The sequence below is a fragment of the Enoplosus armatus genome, chromosome 10, assembly GCF_043641665.1.
Source record: "Enoplosus armatus isolate fEnoArm2 chromosome 10, fEnoArm2.hap1, whole genome shotgun sequence".
Lineage (NCBI taxonomy): Eukaryota > Metazoa > Chordata > Actinopteri > Centrarchiformes > Enoplosidae > Enoplosus > Enoplosus armatus.
In genome coordinates, this window is record NC_092189.1 from 5,020,864 (window position 1) to 5,037,866 (window position 17,003).

General features: G+C 42.4%; 2 protein-coding genes across 2 annotated transcripts; both read right to left on the reverse strand.

Moving 5' to 3' along the window:
* Positions 1–873: 873 nt before the first annotated feature.
* Positions 874–9,098, reverse strand: LOC139291299 (LON peptidase N-terminal domain and RING finger protein 3-like). The gene is made up of 12 exons (XM_070913291.1): positions 8,353–9,098; positions 5,669–5,787; positions 5,464–5,586; positions 5,038–5,154; positions 4,735–4,942; positions 4,553–4,637; positions 4,064–4,178; positions 3,521–3,642; positions 2,841–2,999; positions 2,564–2,726; positions 2,300–2,449; positions 874–1,870 (listed from the first exon to the last, which is right to left on the reverse strand). Exons 1-12 carry the CDS (start codon positions 9,038–9,040, stop codon positions 1,712–1,714), a joined length of 2,208 nt encoding a protein of 735 aa, XP_070769392.1. The 5' UTR covers positions 9,041–9,098; the 3' UTR covers positions 874–1,711.
* Positions 9,099–11,987: 2,889 nt separating this feature from the next.
* Positions 11,988–16,920, reverse strand: commd5 (COMM domain containing 5). Its single transcript, XM_070913463.1, has 7 exons — positions 16,737–16,920; positions 16,209–16,369; positions 15,274–15,302; positions 15,110–15,160; positions 14,695–14,790; positions 14,294–14,369; positions 11,988–12,937 (listed from the first exon to the last, which is right to left on the reverse strand). Exons 1-7 carry the CDS (start codon positions 16,855–16,857, stop codon positions 12,836–12,838), a joined length of 636 nt encoding a protein of 211 aa, XP_070769564.1. The 5' UTR covers positions 16,858–16,920; the 3' UTR covers positions 11,988–12,835.
* Positions 16,921–17,003: the final 83 nt, after the last annotated feature.

The following is a 17,003-nucleotide window of genomic DNA, read 5'->3' on the forward strand; positions in this document are numbered from 1 at the left end:
CAGTAGTGTTGGCCTGCTAGCAAATGCAAATAGGCTTACACTTGGGGACTGTTTACCAATTTAACCACCAGAAGATTTAACTTTATTCTGCGATAATCCAAACTATTAATAGCGGACATGCATATCCTGAGGCTTCTTTCCCTTACTTAAAGTGGAAGTGCAACACAAGTCAGAATAAATACTGAATAAATACACTTAGGACATATTTATATCACAAATCCAGATGTTGTTTAGAATGATTCCACTGCTTTCTGTACTACTGACTCCGTACCTCAGCTGTCGAGAGGCGGCTGACAGCGAGAGAGTCCAAATATGTTAAAGTCAACATAGCTCGGATTGTGAGCGGCCAATAAAAAGACTAAATAGATTTGGGTCACCAGTGATCTAACAATAGGTGGTCTGGGAGAGAATCTGCTCTCCGCTGGAGTTTCCAGAATTTTTCCTGGGCAGTTTTCAGCAGCAGCCATGTTGGCTCCAAGTCGTTTACCCCTCTTGAATGTGTTGTGTTTTTTTGTGTTTTTTTACAGTAATACTACCCTACAGTTACCAGGGTATTATTGCTGATGTTTGGGGTCAAACGTTAAGTAAAAAAAAAAAGCCTTTGGAAAGAGAGCAGCTCAGCATCTCTTTCTGTGAAATGTAAACAATGTCACTGCATGCATAAATAATGACAAAATAAATAATGAAAAAAAAAAAATCAACAAATAAAATAAAAGTGGATGAATAAAACACAAGAGCAAGAGCCTTAAAGCAGGCCAATGTAAAAGGTTCAGTCCATTGTTATTCAGCTGCAGGATGTAGAGTCAGACAGAGACAGATGGAAAGAAGGAAGACAGAATAGCTGACAAAAAGTTATTATTGTTAAAGTTACGGTAAAGGTGGCCAAAGAGTAAATACTTAGGTTAACCTGTAAATGTCTGCACCATTCACAGATATTTTAATCAGTGGATGAGTTTCCCAGATGAAAGTTTCAATCACTTTAATTAATCGAGTATTATCATTATTCACTCAGCTGTAGTGAATGCAGTTACACAAGAAGGCAAATGAATTGTTTGCCACTTGCACTGAATGTGCTTTGTCTTTGCTTCAAAGCTGTGTTCAGACAGGCAGTTCAGCTTGTTTGTTTGTTTGTTTGTTTGTTTGTTTTGGTGCGTCATTCCACACACGACATGAATGCAAGAGGAAGAACATGGAACCACAAAAATGGAGGAAGGCCAGAAAGGCAACAGTGGAACCTGGACACATGAAGACGTATCAGCACAGCAGCTTGTTGCTGCGCACGAGGAGATGGTAGACAAAAACATACACTTAGCATGTGCGCATTGGCATTGGTTACAGGTGACGTGCAATGTTGCAAAGGAAGGTGAAGATTCAGTTTACACCCGATTCTTCATCTTAAGAAGTCAGATTTCCCTCCTGTCTGAACGTAGCTTAGTTTTCTGTATGGTGTGAGGAGAATATTACACGTGGAAGATATCTTTATTCAGATCTATATTGTCTCTGTTGCTGCATTTTTGTCAAAGTCTGCTGCTGATGTGTAGATGGAGTCCGGCGCTGCTGTCTGAATGGGACGGTGCTACAACAGGGAAGGTGCAACAACACCAGCACCAGTTCTTTTGTGCATCAAAAGGAAGAACAACAGGTCAACTGCTTTGGAGGAGGGTGTGTGCGGGGCAGGCAGTTACTGCATATACTGGGCATCAGGAGCATGTCACCGGTGCCTGCTGTGGGCCATGAAGAGCAGCACCTTGTGGATGCCGCTGAGACGATCTTTCAGAGAGGTGAGGGCCAGGAACGGCAGCTGGGCTCGGCCCTCTAACGGAAGAACGGCTAGTAACCACCAACACCATGAGGGACCGTTAGGACTGGTCTGAAGGGGGAAGAGGAGGGAGGAGACACAGGTTTTACATACAAAATTAAGTATAAATATAACTTTAAATGAAAATATATAAATGTTTTTTATAGCTAGTTTGCTTAACCGGCAAGTTGCTCCAGAAGTAGATCCATGCAGTTAGCTTAAATAGTCCATCCATACAGACTCAGAGGCAAGTGTTTCAAAATGGTTTGTGTAAACCTGAAATTTAATGGGAAACCTTGCTGTGTAGAGATTGTTTTGCCAGACTTGAGTCTACTGAATCTCTAAAATGGAGGTGGCGAGTGGCAAAGTTAGCATGATCCATAATCAGAAATGACCACGATTGTGAGAACCAAGTGGAGAAATACCGCAATTTTCTTGTATTATGTATTTTCCAGGATAAATAAAGTAAAAAGTGTGACTTTGTAAATGATGTGTGTGTACCTGAAGTACAGAGTCTTTCCCAGGCATGGGTCCAAAGTGTCCCTCAATGCGTTCCTTCTGCTCGGTCTTCAAGGAGTTGACCCACACCAGGGCCTGGTCGTACACCGCATCATGCAGAGACTGCAGCTCGCGCTGTGCCACGCCCTCCACCTGCACACACAAATACACGCACACACACATTTGAGCCATAACATCTTCAGGTGGAAACTTCTACATCCCTCATATTTCTTCTTTCTCCCACCCACACCTTCCACCCCCACATACCTTAACATCCTCCAGGTACTCTATATCAGCTGTGTTGTATCCATCCCTTTCGCTGTGCTGATTGACTTTAAACCGGCGTCTGCCGATGGTGTCCACAACAGAGCGGCCATCAGAGAAGAACTTCACGTCGCGGATCTCCAACAGGCACCCGTAGTCTGCGAACCTAGAGACAGGAGGAGGAAGAGGGCCCAATGTTACACTTCCTGGATACATCCTCTGACGCTCATGAATTAAACGCATAACCACATACACACTCAGGTGCTACGCTAGCACTGACCCTTTGAGGTCGTCTCCCAGACACATGCCAAAGCAATTGGTTCCCGTCTCCATGCATCGGCGGATCATCAGTCTGTAGCAGGGCTCGAAGATATGGAGAGGACACGGCACAGTGGGGAAGGCCATGGTGCACACAAATATAGGCACATTCTTGTTAAGACTGAAAAGAGACAAGAATAAAAGGAAATTTGGTTTAATGTGGAGAACAGCAGAGTCATGGCACTAGGAAATGTAACATTTATTTTCTGTTGTCAAGGTCAAGAATGAACTTTCAGCCTCAATTTTAAAGCCAACGTGAGTGAAAATTCCTTAAATGCTCAGAAAAGCAGAAACTTTAACATCTACAATTCCATAACAACTGGGCGAACTCCATCTGCACCATCAATCGCAGCCGACCTTTAGGCCAAATGCCAAAGAAAACCATTAAGAGAGGGTATTTATTGGAGACACAAGTTTGCTCCAGCCTCCAGGAAAGTGAAACTTGATGCCTGACGCTAAGAGGTCAGTGTGTCAGACGTGCCTGTTATCTACAGTAGGTCAGTGGGTCAAACAACTGAAGAGGGTTATGTCAGTCACAGACGCTCAAACACAAGCCATGACCTATGAGGAGATTCGATTTGACAAGAGAAAACGGACAACATAGAGCATGAAGAACAAGTAGAGAAGAGGACACAAACTTACTTTGAGAACTCAGCCATCTCATCCTGGTGGATTTTCTGTCTTTCAATGAGCTCAGAGGGAAGATACTTAGATATCAGGTTCTCTATTAATACTGTTTTACAGTACTGCCTCTGGACCAGGTACTGTAGAGAGAGACAGACACAGAAATATGTTTACAATGGCAGAAACACAGAGAGTGTGAGTTTGGCTCACACAGTTTTCATTGACATCTACGTCAAGGCCTGCTCTATATTTGTCCCATAACGTCTTATTCTGAGCCTGATTCTGGACTCTAGGGATGCACCAATCCGATAAACCGGATCCGTAATGGCCCCAATAGCGACCTTATTGAGTGAATGTCATTATAACATCATCATTACAGTCATGGCAGGCCACCAGCTCTGCTTTTAGTTCCATAGCGTCATGTTACCTGACATAAACATGACCCCAATGAGTTCCACAGTACTGATTTTAAATTTGGGGAAAAAGAGAGCACCGGTATTGGAATTGGTATCGGAAGAGAAGAAGGTCGGATCCCTACTGGATTCAGTTTACACCACGTACCTCTGACAGCTCCTCTTTACAGAGTGGACACTTTGGGTTGTGGTCCAGACACCTCTCCAGACACTGAAGACAGAAGGTGTGACCGCATGGCGTCGTCACTGGCTCATAGAAAAGTCTGGGTGGGAAAAACACAAACGTTAAACACAAGAGGCTCAAATCCTCTCATGTAAGAAGCTAAAACCACAGAATGTTTAGCATTTTGTCTCGCCATTACTGCCTAAAAATTACGTATATATTGATGATATATAACGTATGATTATGTCTGCAGTCTGGTCCCACAGGCTACTGGCCAAGACAAAGACTCTTTTCTATTCCCTTCTTCCAGGCTGTTAAAAAGCTACTGTATATCACATCATTTTATTACCGGCTATATAACTGTCAGTGGGCAATTTAGCATGTGTTATACAACTGCTAATTGATTTATTGCATGGTGTTTGACTATATAAATACAAGTTTGAGCTCTGAAGCAAGCTGTAAAGCAAATTTCACCTCATACAAAGAGAACACTCCAGGTCTGTCGGGTCCGTGGCGTCACCGACCACCGAGCTCAATGAATCAGCCACCTCCGCTGGCTCTGAACGGAGAGATTATCACATAAATAAGAAGACTGCTAATGAATGAGTGTGCATGTGTTTGATTCAGGCTTGAAGCTCATCAGGCTTGAAGCTCACCAGGCTTGGACCTCTTGTGATCGTTGCCCCCCTCCTGTCCTCCCTCCTCTGCTGCGCTCCTTCGTTTCCGTTTGAGGAGGCAACAGCGGTCCAGCCTCCTGACCTCAGGCGCTCCCTGACCTTTGACCTCACTGCCCTCTGGCAGCTCAGGTGCAGGGGGAGTGGGGGCAAGACCAGAGTCCGATGAGAACAAGCTGGGACTGAGGGCCTGAAAGAAAGCAAAGGATGGAAGAAGATGATAATGAAGCCTCACGTCCCCTTGATGTTTAAACTGCAAACTACCAAAGGTGGATCATCCCTTACCTGGGGGAGAGGGTTAATGCTGCTTTTGATGTGGCCTCTGAAAGACAGTATATTGGAGTAGTCCGAGATGTGTTCAGGGACCTGATCTGTAACTGGAGCCAGGAGATCACCGAGGAGCTGAGAGAAGGCAGCAGACAACAATGTGATTATTCTGTATTCTCATAATTCCACATGTATTTATGGTAATATAGCAATTCCCAATGCTAATACGCGTGTCATGTATTCTTTACTCTAGTGGATATTATTGTGCAACGTTGCTGTATGACTAGCTGTTATATAGGAAAACTTTCTCATGTAAATAACAAATATTAAGATGTGATTTGGGATATTTGAAGAAAAACGGTATTTTGAGGGGTGGCAGATGTTATAAATAGATTTTAAATATCACTTTGCGGGTGACCACTACCATACTAATGTTGGATTTACCTTGTGAACCTCAGTCTTGGCCAGTCTACAGTCAGGCTCTATGGACAGACAGACCAGGTACTCTCTCAGAGCGTCCTCCGTCCTGCCCAACGACACCAGGGCCTGGGCCTTACGAACGTGACACTGCAGGCAGGAGGAAGATAACATTACTTATCCAACATCCAGCTTTTTACATTTTACTAACATACAATGTCTGCCATAATACCTTGGACCAGTGAGGCATGAGTCTGCAGGCCATCTCTGCGTCTCTCAAAGCCTCGTTATAGTTTTTCAAACTGGAGCGGATCTGCGAGCGATTACTGAACAGTATGTGGTCCATGGGTGCTGAGGAGGAGAGGAGGGACATTTAGTAAGAGAGACAGTTACATATATAGTTGCTACTAACAACCGTAGTTAGAAAAGGTCCATAGCAATTTCCAAGAGCCCCAAAGCGATGTGTTTAATGTACTTATTTTTGTCAGATAACCAATCTTAAACCCAAAGATATTCCATTTACAATCATGTAAAACAGAGAAAAGCAGCAAATTCTGGAAATAATTCATTTTTGGCATTTTTTCTTAATAAATTACCAAAAGCAGTTCTAATCAACTAATCAACTACACGATAACTGTTTCAACACTCAGCTTAAAAGCTTTAAAAACTCAGTAAGATTCATGACCCCTATGCTGAGGCAACAACATACTGCGAAGTTTTTTTAAAAAGTCACCACTTTACGTTTATTTTGTTATGTCTTAAAGGGCTGAATTTACTGGTGATATAAGGTTCCAGGTTACATGAAAGAAGGAATGTTTAAAATGGATTTTAGTGTCAACATTACAAAACATGTTCTGAAAAAAAAGTGCTGTCTTACAAAACCATGCAGCACTATCAAGGTCACCCACATTCCAGGTTTCATAACTGTAAAAACTTATGCAAATGTCGCAGTTATTCCTATGGGCGTCACAAGGAAACACTTCCCTGGCTTTTGCACAGGCAATGGTAGTAAATCGCTCCATGAAATCGACACAAAAAAGGGAGATATGGGAGAAGTATGGGAGATGCCCCTGAGCAAAAGGGATTATTCTACATGACAGTATCAAAGATTCCAGGTGAGCTGCAGGTTGCAGACGATGTAAATGCACACGCAGGACCGTTGTTTAGCACAGAACCTCCTGCACAGTGCTTATTTTCAACAAAGCTACTTTGGTACACACGCACGTGCACGCACACACACAGACCTGAGCTAATTATAACTCTGAGGTACTGACATGCATTAATTCCCAGGAGGCTCCCCCAAAGCTTAACCATAACTGCTGCATGCCTAAACACAACCGTTAGCCTAATCTTAACCTAGATCCAACTCTAAATTTAACCCTAAAACCAAGTCTAAACACTACAATAAGAGGTTAACCCTCTGGGGACCAGATTTATAAGGTGAATCCCCACAACTGAGGGTGAGAACAGATTGAAATATATTTCCATAAAATATATTGATAAATAGGGTGATTCTGCAAGTACAAGGGGTAAGCGCTACCCCCTTTTTTTTTTTTTGCTTTGCTGAGATTCAGCTCACAAACTAATTCTTTAGTTAAGCAAGTGTTTGATTAGGAATCTTGTGCCTTCAGTTAATAACCAAAAATGAGTAAGAATTACAGTTAATGAAGCACACTTTCAGGATCAAAGATCAACATCTGCTACAGGCGAGTTCTGCAAGTCACTGTAGTTTGAAGCTGGCCCTGCCAAAATAAGACACTTATATAATTCTGTGTTAATCATTATCTATCAAAACATCTTTGCTAACACAGCAGGAATCACCTTGAATAACATCCTGGTGCACACCAAGACCTGGAAACAGCCCAGGACAATCCCCATTCCATTACTGCGGGAGCTACCAGAGCTCAACAACAGACAAATGTTGGTGCCTGAGAAGCTCCACTGCAGCAGCTGGCAAAGAAAAGCTCCACTGGTGGTGACCCAGTGTCCAGAGATGCTGGTGTGGCTGAAAACCCCTTACGCTTCAGTCCAAACTGGTGCTTCTATCAGCCGCCAAGTGATCGGCCAGGGGAGAGGCTGAATCCTCTACTTCTCAGAGGATTCAGCTGTCGGTGAAATAAGTCACTTTAAACTCACACAACTGGCGTGTCAGGTGACTGAGCTGCACAACACAGCGGGGTCAAATGAGGTCAGGTCAAGTATCCAAGTCATTGAAGACTCTCCATTTCAGTAGTCAGCTATACTAACAGAGTCTGTTACACACTGCTCAGCAAACTCAATACTCATAAACAATCATATAAATCAATCAAGAACATAGTCGGGAAGTCAACTTAATTCCAGACTATGGCTCCTAATTAATAACTGCATGGAAACATATTGAAGTCTGTGCATATTGGAAGTTATTGCACCAGTTTCACCACCTCTGGTCATATCAAACCTCTGGTACTGCTGTGAGCATGAGTGTCCCTAGTGTTGACCTGCAATAATACCCTTGACCTACATTTGCCTGAATCATTGTTTGACGTTACACAATGAGGGAGCTGAAGGGGGGGGGGGGGGGGGGGGGCTACGCGTTTACGCAATGTTTGGTCCACTAGCCCAGCCTACATAACCCTGTTATCCAACACATGGTGCTGTGGCTCTCAGATGCCAGCAGAGGCAGCTAGCTGCTGCAGAGCGAGCCGCCGAGTATATAACACACTTATGAAACTGAGTCATATTATAACAGTTTCATTTTCTTTTGAGGTTTCATGACAAGTCACCGGGCCGGGCCTTTATGTAACAAACACATTTCACAATGAACAACAGAAAACATGAAGTTAAAGTAGGCTAAAACACTTGTCTTACAGAAGCTAACGTTAGCTGCTCTGTACAGCCGCTGCATAATGGCTAAAGTTTCTCATGAAAATAACCTACCTATCAATATGGCTTGGTTGTATTTCTCCAGCGCCGCTTCCATCTTCCTCTCGGTGTACAGTCCGTTGCCCTCCCGCCTCAGTCGGCCGGCCTGGTGCGGGGTCGGGAACCACTTGGCCAGCAGGTTGCTGAGGACCACATTGACCCGGTAACTCTGGACGTCGGCTACCCTGGAGCTGTCCCTGCACTCCTTACACATCACCGGCCGCTCCCTCTCCTTCCTCTCCCTCTCCAGACACTTTTTACAGAAGCAGTGTCCGCATGGCAGAGTCACGGGCTCGTACAGAAAGCTCAGACATATCCGGCAGGAGAAGTCTTCGTACCCGAGACCTGTGGCACCAATTCCCGGGCATCCAGGTGCTACTGCCTCCTGTCTCCTCGGGCTCCTTTTTTGACTGTCCCCGCCGTCTTGCCTCCTGATACTGCCCGACAGGTACTCTACGAGGTTGGTCAGGTGAACAGGTCCCAGTCTCTCTATCTCCGAGGCTTGCCGGTACACGTCGAAAGCTTCGGTGAATTTGCCACCGAAGGCGAGCGCGTCAGCCCGCTTGACCATCAGCTCCTGCCGGCTGCCTGGATCTCCGAGACCCGTTAGCTGGCACTCGTAAATGTCCGCTGCCAGGTCGAAGTTTTTAGACTGGAAAGCCTCCGCTGCAAGCTGCAGCATGCTCTCACTCTCTGTCCCCATACCTAGAGTGTTGTGTGAAGTCTGCCCCCTCACCTATGTGGTGTATATCTGGCCCCCACCGCCATTCATTTCTGCGTCTGCTGCTGGGAAGTCCTGAGTGCACTGCACGGTCATGCTCTGGTCCAGGAAGTACCGATATTATTCTCAATGGAGCAGCGGAGGAGAAAAAAAAACTCTTATGTAAAAGTTGTGTCATGTGATGCCGGCCAGCTGTTCTCATTGGGCGAGCGTAGAAAAACGGTTACAAAACAATCTGCCATGTAACACTTTCTGTGTCAGGGCAGGGGGCACGAGCCTGTCTGACCTGCATGCGGGACTCTAGTGAACAGTGGCGGGTCAGTGTGGGAACCCAGGTGGGGGACCATCAGAGGTCACTGATGGTGGAGCCCCGCCAAATGTTACATGTTATTTGTATCACATTTCAAGAAGTTATCCCAAGTAATTCATGTGTAATAGTGATTTTTCACGGTTTCCACTGTATTTCCTTTGTACTTCACTACCCCTCATTTATGTGCCAAGTCCTATGACCCAAACAATCTTCTCATATGAGGTTTCTTGGGGTGTGGTCTCATTAAGTGGACATCTGTGATCTATTAGTAATCTATCTATTTTAGGATCCTGATAAAAAAAACAAAAACAAAAAAAAACATGGACACACAGTTATGAACCCATCAGCACCATCAACAGCTGTAAGATAAGAACTGTGCAGACTGTTTTTAGGTATATTTTAAGGCGGTAAAGAACGTAGATATTGTGCGCGTCTAACAGTACTTGGGTGCAGGACAAAAACAGCATGCAAAGGAAAAGCAGTACCGTACTGAAATGTGCAAGCTCCCAAAAATGTATTGATGTCAAGTTTAAATTAGGCAAAATATTTTAAGGCAGTCCCCCAAATTGAGAAGCCAAACCCCCAAAGATCAGACTATATTCATCAAGATTTACTAAGTGGATTTTCTATCATCTTCACTGGGAAATGAGGTAACTGTAGAGCACATTTTCAGTTATAAAACTGATCTGGGGCAGCTTTTCAAAAATTATATGGCACAAGAATTAACCCGATGGGCGTGGGCTTTCTGTCTCTGTTCATATAATCTAGTAAAAAAGAAAAATAGCAAATGTGTGACCTGCATGAGTTGCTAGATTTGCCTGTTATGTGACAAGTGAATCAGTTATGGATCAAGTTAATTTTCATGTCCCCATCTTTAGAAAAGCTGTACTGAATGTTATGGCACACAGGAAGCAGTTTGAGTATAATGTCAGCTTTGAGGACAGTTTACATGGGTCGTACCATAGGTTATGGTTAAGGTCAGAGTTTAATTACTCTGGTTGGGGATTGTCCCCCAAATTGTTCTGACACTAGACTACACGGTATTATTAACATTACTCGAAGTAGTATAACCTGCAGCCTCAAAATAAAACCTGTTTGCCGTGTGTGTGTGTGTGTGTGTGTGTGTGTGAGCAGGGATTACAGGCTGGCGAGTCGATCAGTGTCCATGTTAGTAGTAGTGGTGCGGGTAATATAGGTCGGCCGGTCTAGCCTGTGAACTCAATCCCACACACAGACACAGAGGCTGACTGACGTATACACTGCAGCAGACAGAGGCAGACTGGCACACATGTAGAAACAGACAGACTGACATATATGCAAATGAGGACACTGACAGGGTATTATGCAGGCAGGCAAGCACATATTGACCACACACAGTGAGAGATCTTTGTGTCCCTTCACACCTTGAGATTTTGTTATGTGTGTATCTAAATAGGCCAACATTGCAGTCTAGCCAGATCTTCTAGCACAGACAGTCTGGACATTGCACACTGGGCTGGGACCAGCAGTTATCCTCAAAGTCACCTCACAGACTATTATATAAGGTCTTACTTGGCTGGAAAGAAAAGATGGATTTTCATGTGATGGATAACAAGCCTGTGCTTGTGCTCATCGGAAACACCAGAGGTGTCTCATTTCACAGTGAAAATCTCACATTTCAGGGCATTCCTTTAGGAGAAACTGCATAAACATACAGGAATGAAAGGCATGACAGAATCACAGTCACATGTGACAAAGGTCTTGAATCAGATTTGAAGTTGTGAAAGTCTGATCTTGAGCTACTGTATGGGTATGACCATAAAAAATACGCAATTTGTGCCACTTCATGGAACAGATAAGGATTTTTCTGGTTGTTTAAACAAGCCAAATCAGATTTATTTTGGTCTCTGTTCAGTTGAGAAAGACAAGATTGGGTCTGTTACTTATTAAAATAACAAACAGATGATTTGTGTAAATTATAACCCTTTATCTGTGCTGAAATCCCATTAGATGGGACACATGAGGGATGGAGGTTGATAGTAACTGCCTTATCACAGCCTCATTAAGTGTTCCCAGTTTTCTAATCAAAAATCTATACAAAGAAAATCCTTGTGTTTCCTCTTAAAACTTTAACCAAATCATTTATTTAAAATGGTAATAAAACAGAGCCTTACTTTGTTTGATGTACATTCTGTTTTTTTGTCCTTTTTTAATGCTTTGTGCAGCTCACAAAATCATTTTTCTACATATTTAACATGGAACAGATTTGAAATGCTACTGCCAATTCAAACAAATGAAATCATATTTTTGTCATTAACACAGTACTAAATCTTTGTTTCAGATAGGGTTTTCTCTCCCTGAGTTGAGCCTCTAAGAGAGCATCCAAACTCTGCCTCCTTTGGTACAATTGGTAGAACAGGTGGACTCCTAACTTGAACCATTATACCTAAAGCTCACTTGTCCCATAACTCTTGGGGTGTGGTCTCATTAAGTGGACATCTGCGGTCTTATCAATAACTTCCTAATATTAAACAGGATTCATGCCTGAAGCAACACCATGAACAGCATAATAGGACTAAGACTGTATCACTCCCTCATTCAAGAGTTGTTGGTTCAATCATAAAACTGATCTGGGCCAGCTGTTCATAAATGATATGGCAGTGCTAAATTATCCCTTGGGTGTGGGCTTTTAGCTTTCTGAGGTGGTGGTGGTGTTGTATAGGTGACACAGTGCTAAGAAGTAAGCTATCTATTCTTTGCAAATACAGGAATGGACCGATTTTATTAGAGAAATGTGGTTCAAGAGGTAAACATTCTTGATGGTATTATGGAAAACATACAAAATAACAGAAAAATACTGTTTTATACAATAGTGCTACAAGTAAAGGATTTGTTCTGTCACTGGTTTGAATGACATGTATAAAAACATGAAAACATGAACCCCACCTCGTTCATTCTTTAACTTGCACATCCTCATGATCCAGAAGCATGTGAACAAAAATGTTCAAACAAGAGACCGGATCACATGACACCAGTCAAAGCGGCCACTTAGTAAGAGATCGTCTGAGTGCTCACTTGACTGCACTCGTATTTTGGCACAATGGAGGTTGCAGCCGTCTCAAATCTCCCAACCACTGAACGGAATAACGCAAATATATGTACAGTTTACAACACAGCAAGAAAAAGAGTGATCCAGACACAGTTTTTAAATATAAGCTGTGAGCGAGTCCTCGTCTTCTTGCCTTCACTCTGGTCATTAGGTGCTCCTGTGGTGCAGCCAGCTGGCTAACTACTCTTATCACTTTGAACTCTGTCAACAGTCAAGCATGTTGGATACAAACACCATCAAATCATAACATCATGACAGGCAGGTTATTATTTTTTATCTTTCATAATATCATATTTGAAATTAACTAAATGAGCAGCATTTGGTGCAATTTACAAAGTGGAGAGGACAGTTTAATGAAATGACAGCCCTGCATGGTTTATCAATCTTGGATTTTGAGGATGCTCCTCTTCTCCAGATCGTTCATCTCTTTGAGAAGCAGAGCCACGTTGTAACGGAGCTCCTGGAATTTAGACACCGGCACCTGAGCGAGAAAACAACTATTCAGTGACAGTATAACACGAACAAGGTGTCCAGCATGTAAACAACTGCATGGTGGAGCTAGAACGTTGATACGGCACAGTATTACCACGATGACATGCAAAACACTATAGCGATAGGATGACGGCCATTAGTGAGGAGTTTGTAAAAAAAATTGGCTGAGACAATTACATTGTTAGAAGTGAATTTGAATTCCTCCACTTTATTTGGTCTAGAACGTTTCAGTTTCTATAAAAGTGTGCAGGAATTTCATTTTCCTCCAAGTCTTCTGGGTGTGCATTTCATGTTCAAGCATGGTCACTGAAAGAGTTCTTGAAAGACTGAAAGGCCTTGAATTTCACATTGAATGACTCGGGCCTGAGTTTGACCTCTGACCTCCCTACAGGGTGAAGGTGGGCTTGTCCCAAAACAATGTATTCTACACTAACACACATGTATGGGGTCAGGTGGAAATAATGGACATACGTCAATAGAATCGGATGTTGTTGCTACTAATCTTCTACTTCTGCTGTAATCTGATTACATAACTGCTGCACTAGGTACAGCGACAGCTGTAGTAGAGGTCCTCCCTCCTGCTTTGAAAGCAGGTATGGAGTATGGCGCCCCCTGTTGAGTAAAGCGCTTCACTAACTTGCTAAAGATTTGTCTGCTCACTCTATAACTATGAGCTTTCTGAAACATTCATCACTAATTGCAATTATTTCCTATGAGCCCGTTTGTATGCTTACAATAAATGTATTTATAATGTATTATAATATTATATTATTATTGTGTTTGTTCCAGCGTTGTGCAGGCAGCAAGGTTGCTGTTCTTGGCACAGTAAAACTACAATCCTGTGTTTAATTTAAAGTCCCTGAGGATTGGGTCATTTGAACTACTAGGTTTGTAAGAACAGACAGAATACACAGGGTCAGAGGTTCAGGTTGGAAAAATCTTAATAAAGTGGGTGTAAGACATTGCTGTAATTCTTTAAAAAAAGGCTACTTTGCCAAGAGATTGAATAGCTGAAATATAATTATATAAAGACCAATTTAAACCCAAGAGTTTAGCCAAACCTGAATGTACTGCAGCTGATATTTAGATGTATTGTACAACCTTTAAGTATTGTCCAACACCTGTATCTGGGTGAGGAGAGGGGAAGACACTTTACTCCAGTCTTTTCCCAAAATTGCTTCAGTGAAAATGCTGAGAGGCTTAATGCAAACTGTGCTGCTCACCACTGTCCTTTCTATGACTTTTAAATAAAAGGACTTAGGCACATTTGTTTGGGATTTGACTGAGCAGGTTTTGTATTCATGAACTGGGCACAGATATTCAGAAAGTCAAATTGTTGAAGCACCTCAAAGCGGTGAAAGCTCCCGTCTGATAGCTTCATCTGCATCAGAACAGAAGGCTGCAGGGCTCTGGCTAAAGAGCTGTGGAGACAGAGGAGAAGCAGAACAACATGGACTTCATTACACAAAGTTGGAAATCACATTTCTTGTTGAACATTTTTCTTTGGATTTTCTTTTGATGGACTTCTCTTTCGCAGGTGTCTGCTTTGTCTGTTCAGCCAGGATGATCATTATTGCTCAGTCCAACTACACACTTCTTATTTTATTTAAAGTAGACACATAAAACAGCTCACATTCTGTAAGAGAGATTTTTTTTTCCACCAGAAAGACATACCAGACACCAAATAGAAAAGCTTCAATGAGCTGGTTATAGGTTGAAAAACAAACCTCTCCTTTGGTATATTACCTTGTAGAAATGGCAACATCCACTCTCCATTTAAAGTCGTCTACTTTGGGGAGCTGAGGATCTTTCTGGGAGGTCGCTGCCTCTAGAGCTGCACGCCTGCAAATACAAAGAGCAATTGTAATGTCTCCATGAACAGCATCTGAATGCCATCCACAGCAGCAGCACTGTTCTTAAATTCATGGACACATCTTAGAGAACGTGTCTTGCAACAGAGAGCAACTGTCCTCTTGAACTGAAATATGATCTAATTTTGACCCCAGTCTTGCGGTGATGAAAACCAACCACAACACTGACCAAAAAAGTTCAGGTTACAACATTAAAAAGGCATGTATTTATTCATGGTGAAGGGAGCTCTGTGCCTTCATGAGAAGACACAAAAAAAGGTCTAAATCTAGAGGCTGTAAATTCAACATACCGATTGCCAAATACCACGCTGGAGAAATCTGTGATGAAGTCTTCAGGTACCCTGATTGACAAAACATAGCAGAAACAACAAATTCAGCATTTGAGGTTGGAACTGCGTTATGTATGAGCAGCAGCTTCAAAACACTGGTGATGTGATAAAATGATGACCCTTGCCTGAGTTCTCTGAGATCTTCTTTGAAGGCCTGACCAAAGACACAAACACAACGTTAAGTATCATTTCACAAGAGATTGAAAATGTTTACATCTTAAAATGGAATCACACTGCCAATTAGGTCTGTTGGTAAGCCATGGCAGTAGGCGAGCAAGCACAGTACCAGGGTCCAAACACTGAAACACCTGAATCAAATGCATAAATATTAGTTAGAATCAGAACCAGAATCAGAAATACTTTATTGATCCCCGGGGGGGGGAAATCGTACAGTACCGGTTCTCCCATTCAAGAGTAGAAAGTAGCATACATTTAGAAATAAAAGTATGTACAAAATATAAAAATAAGAAATAGAAAATAAAAATATACACATTTATAATATTTAAGTGAAAAATGAAAGTAAAAAATATATACAATAGCGATGCATATATATATATATATATATATATATATATATATATATATATATATATATATATATATGTGTGTATGTATATACTGCGCTATTGTGTATGACTATATATGTATTGCACTGACATTTAAAGAATAAAGAATAGTAGTAGTATGTGAGGTAGTATGTGAAGAAAAGGAAGGAAGTTTTTCCTTGCCGCTGTCGCCAAAGTGCTTGCTCATGGTGGGAACTGTTGGGTCTCTGTAATAACATTATAAAGAGTCGGTCTAGACCTGCTCTATTTGTAAAGTGTCATGACTTTAGTTGTGATTTGGCGCTATATAAATAAAATTGAATTGAACAGAATTGAAAAATTGAATAGAAGCAAACCTAGACCTGTGCTTTTCCTGCTATGCCGTGTCAAAACATCTGTTGTGGAAAAGGCACATCTGTAAGCGGTACCAGGGTTAGCTGGCAAGTCGCTGAGACAGACTGATTTTGTGCCGGTATGTTCCAACGTGTCATTTCCTGTGTTTGACTCCAGCTTACCTCCTGTTTAAGTGATGATGTTGGGATGCGGATGGCCTCAGACAGCACTCTGTACATCCCAGCTACGATGTGACTGAGCCTCTCCTGGGGGATGGTACTGCTCTCTGCTATCGACTTCATCACCTCTCTGCAGTCCTTCCCCTCCAGGGCACTGACCACAGCTGGAAAGAGAATAATTCACAGCCACATTTAACTCCCTTATTTAATGGCTTCAACTGACAGTACTGTTACTGTACAGAGTCTCAGTGGCTGGGTCTTATTACAGCATGCACAAGTGTCCTGCAGATACCGTTGTATGAGCTGTTTTCACACTACTCTTCTATCAAAATCTCGCAGTAAAGGTTGTTGGTGCCCTAATATTCAATTTTAATTTTATTCTGTCAGTCTTGTGCCATGCATTTAAATAGACATGATATACAGACAGCTGAATAGATCCGTAATGAGTGATATTAAATCGTACGAAAGCTGTTTTAGAGAGACAATGACAGCTATATCATCTCGCAGACAATTAACCAGTAACCTATTTACCTTTCAGTATTTTTCTGAACATCTCTTGGTCCACATCCTTCAAGTTTTTCGACATGGACTCGATTTCTGGTGGTATCCTGCCTCCCAAAAAGCTGGCGTCTTTTGCATGGCTTGAAGACATGACTCACCATGTACTAATATGCTATTATGGACAGACAACAGATAGCAAAAAGAGAAAATTAAGTACAGGCGTTCGTGCTGTATTTCAGGCTAGCTTTCTGTTTATTGGACAGCTTCCGCCTTCATGTCACATGACGCTCGCCTCGC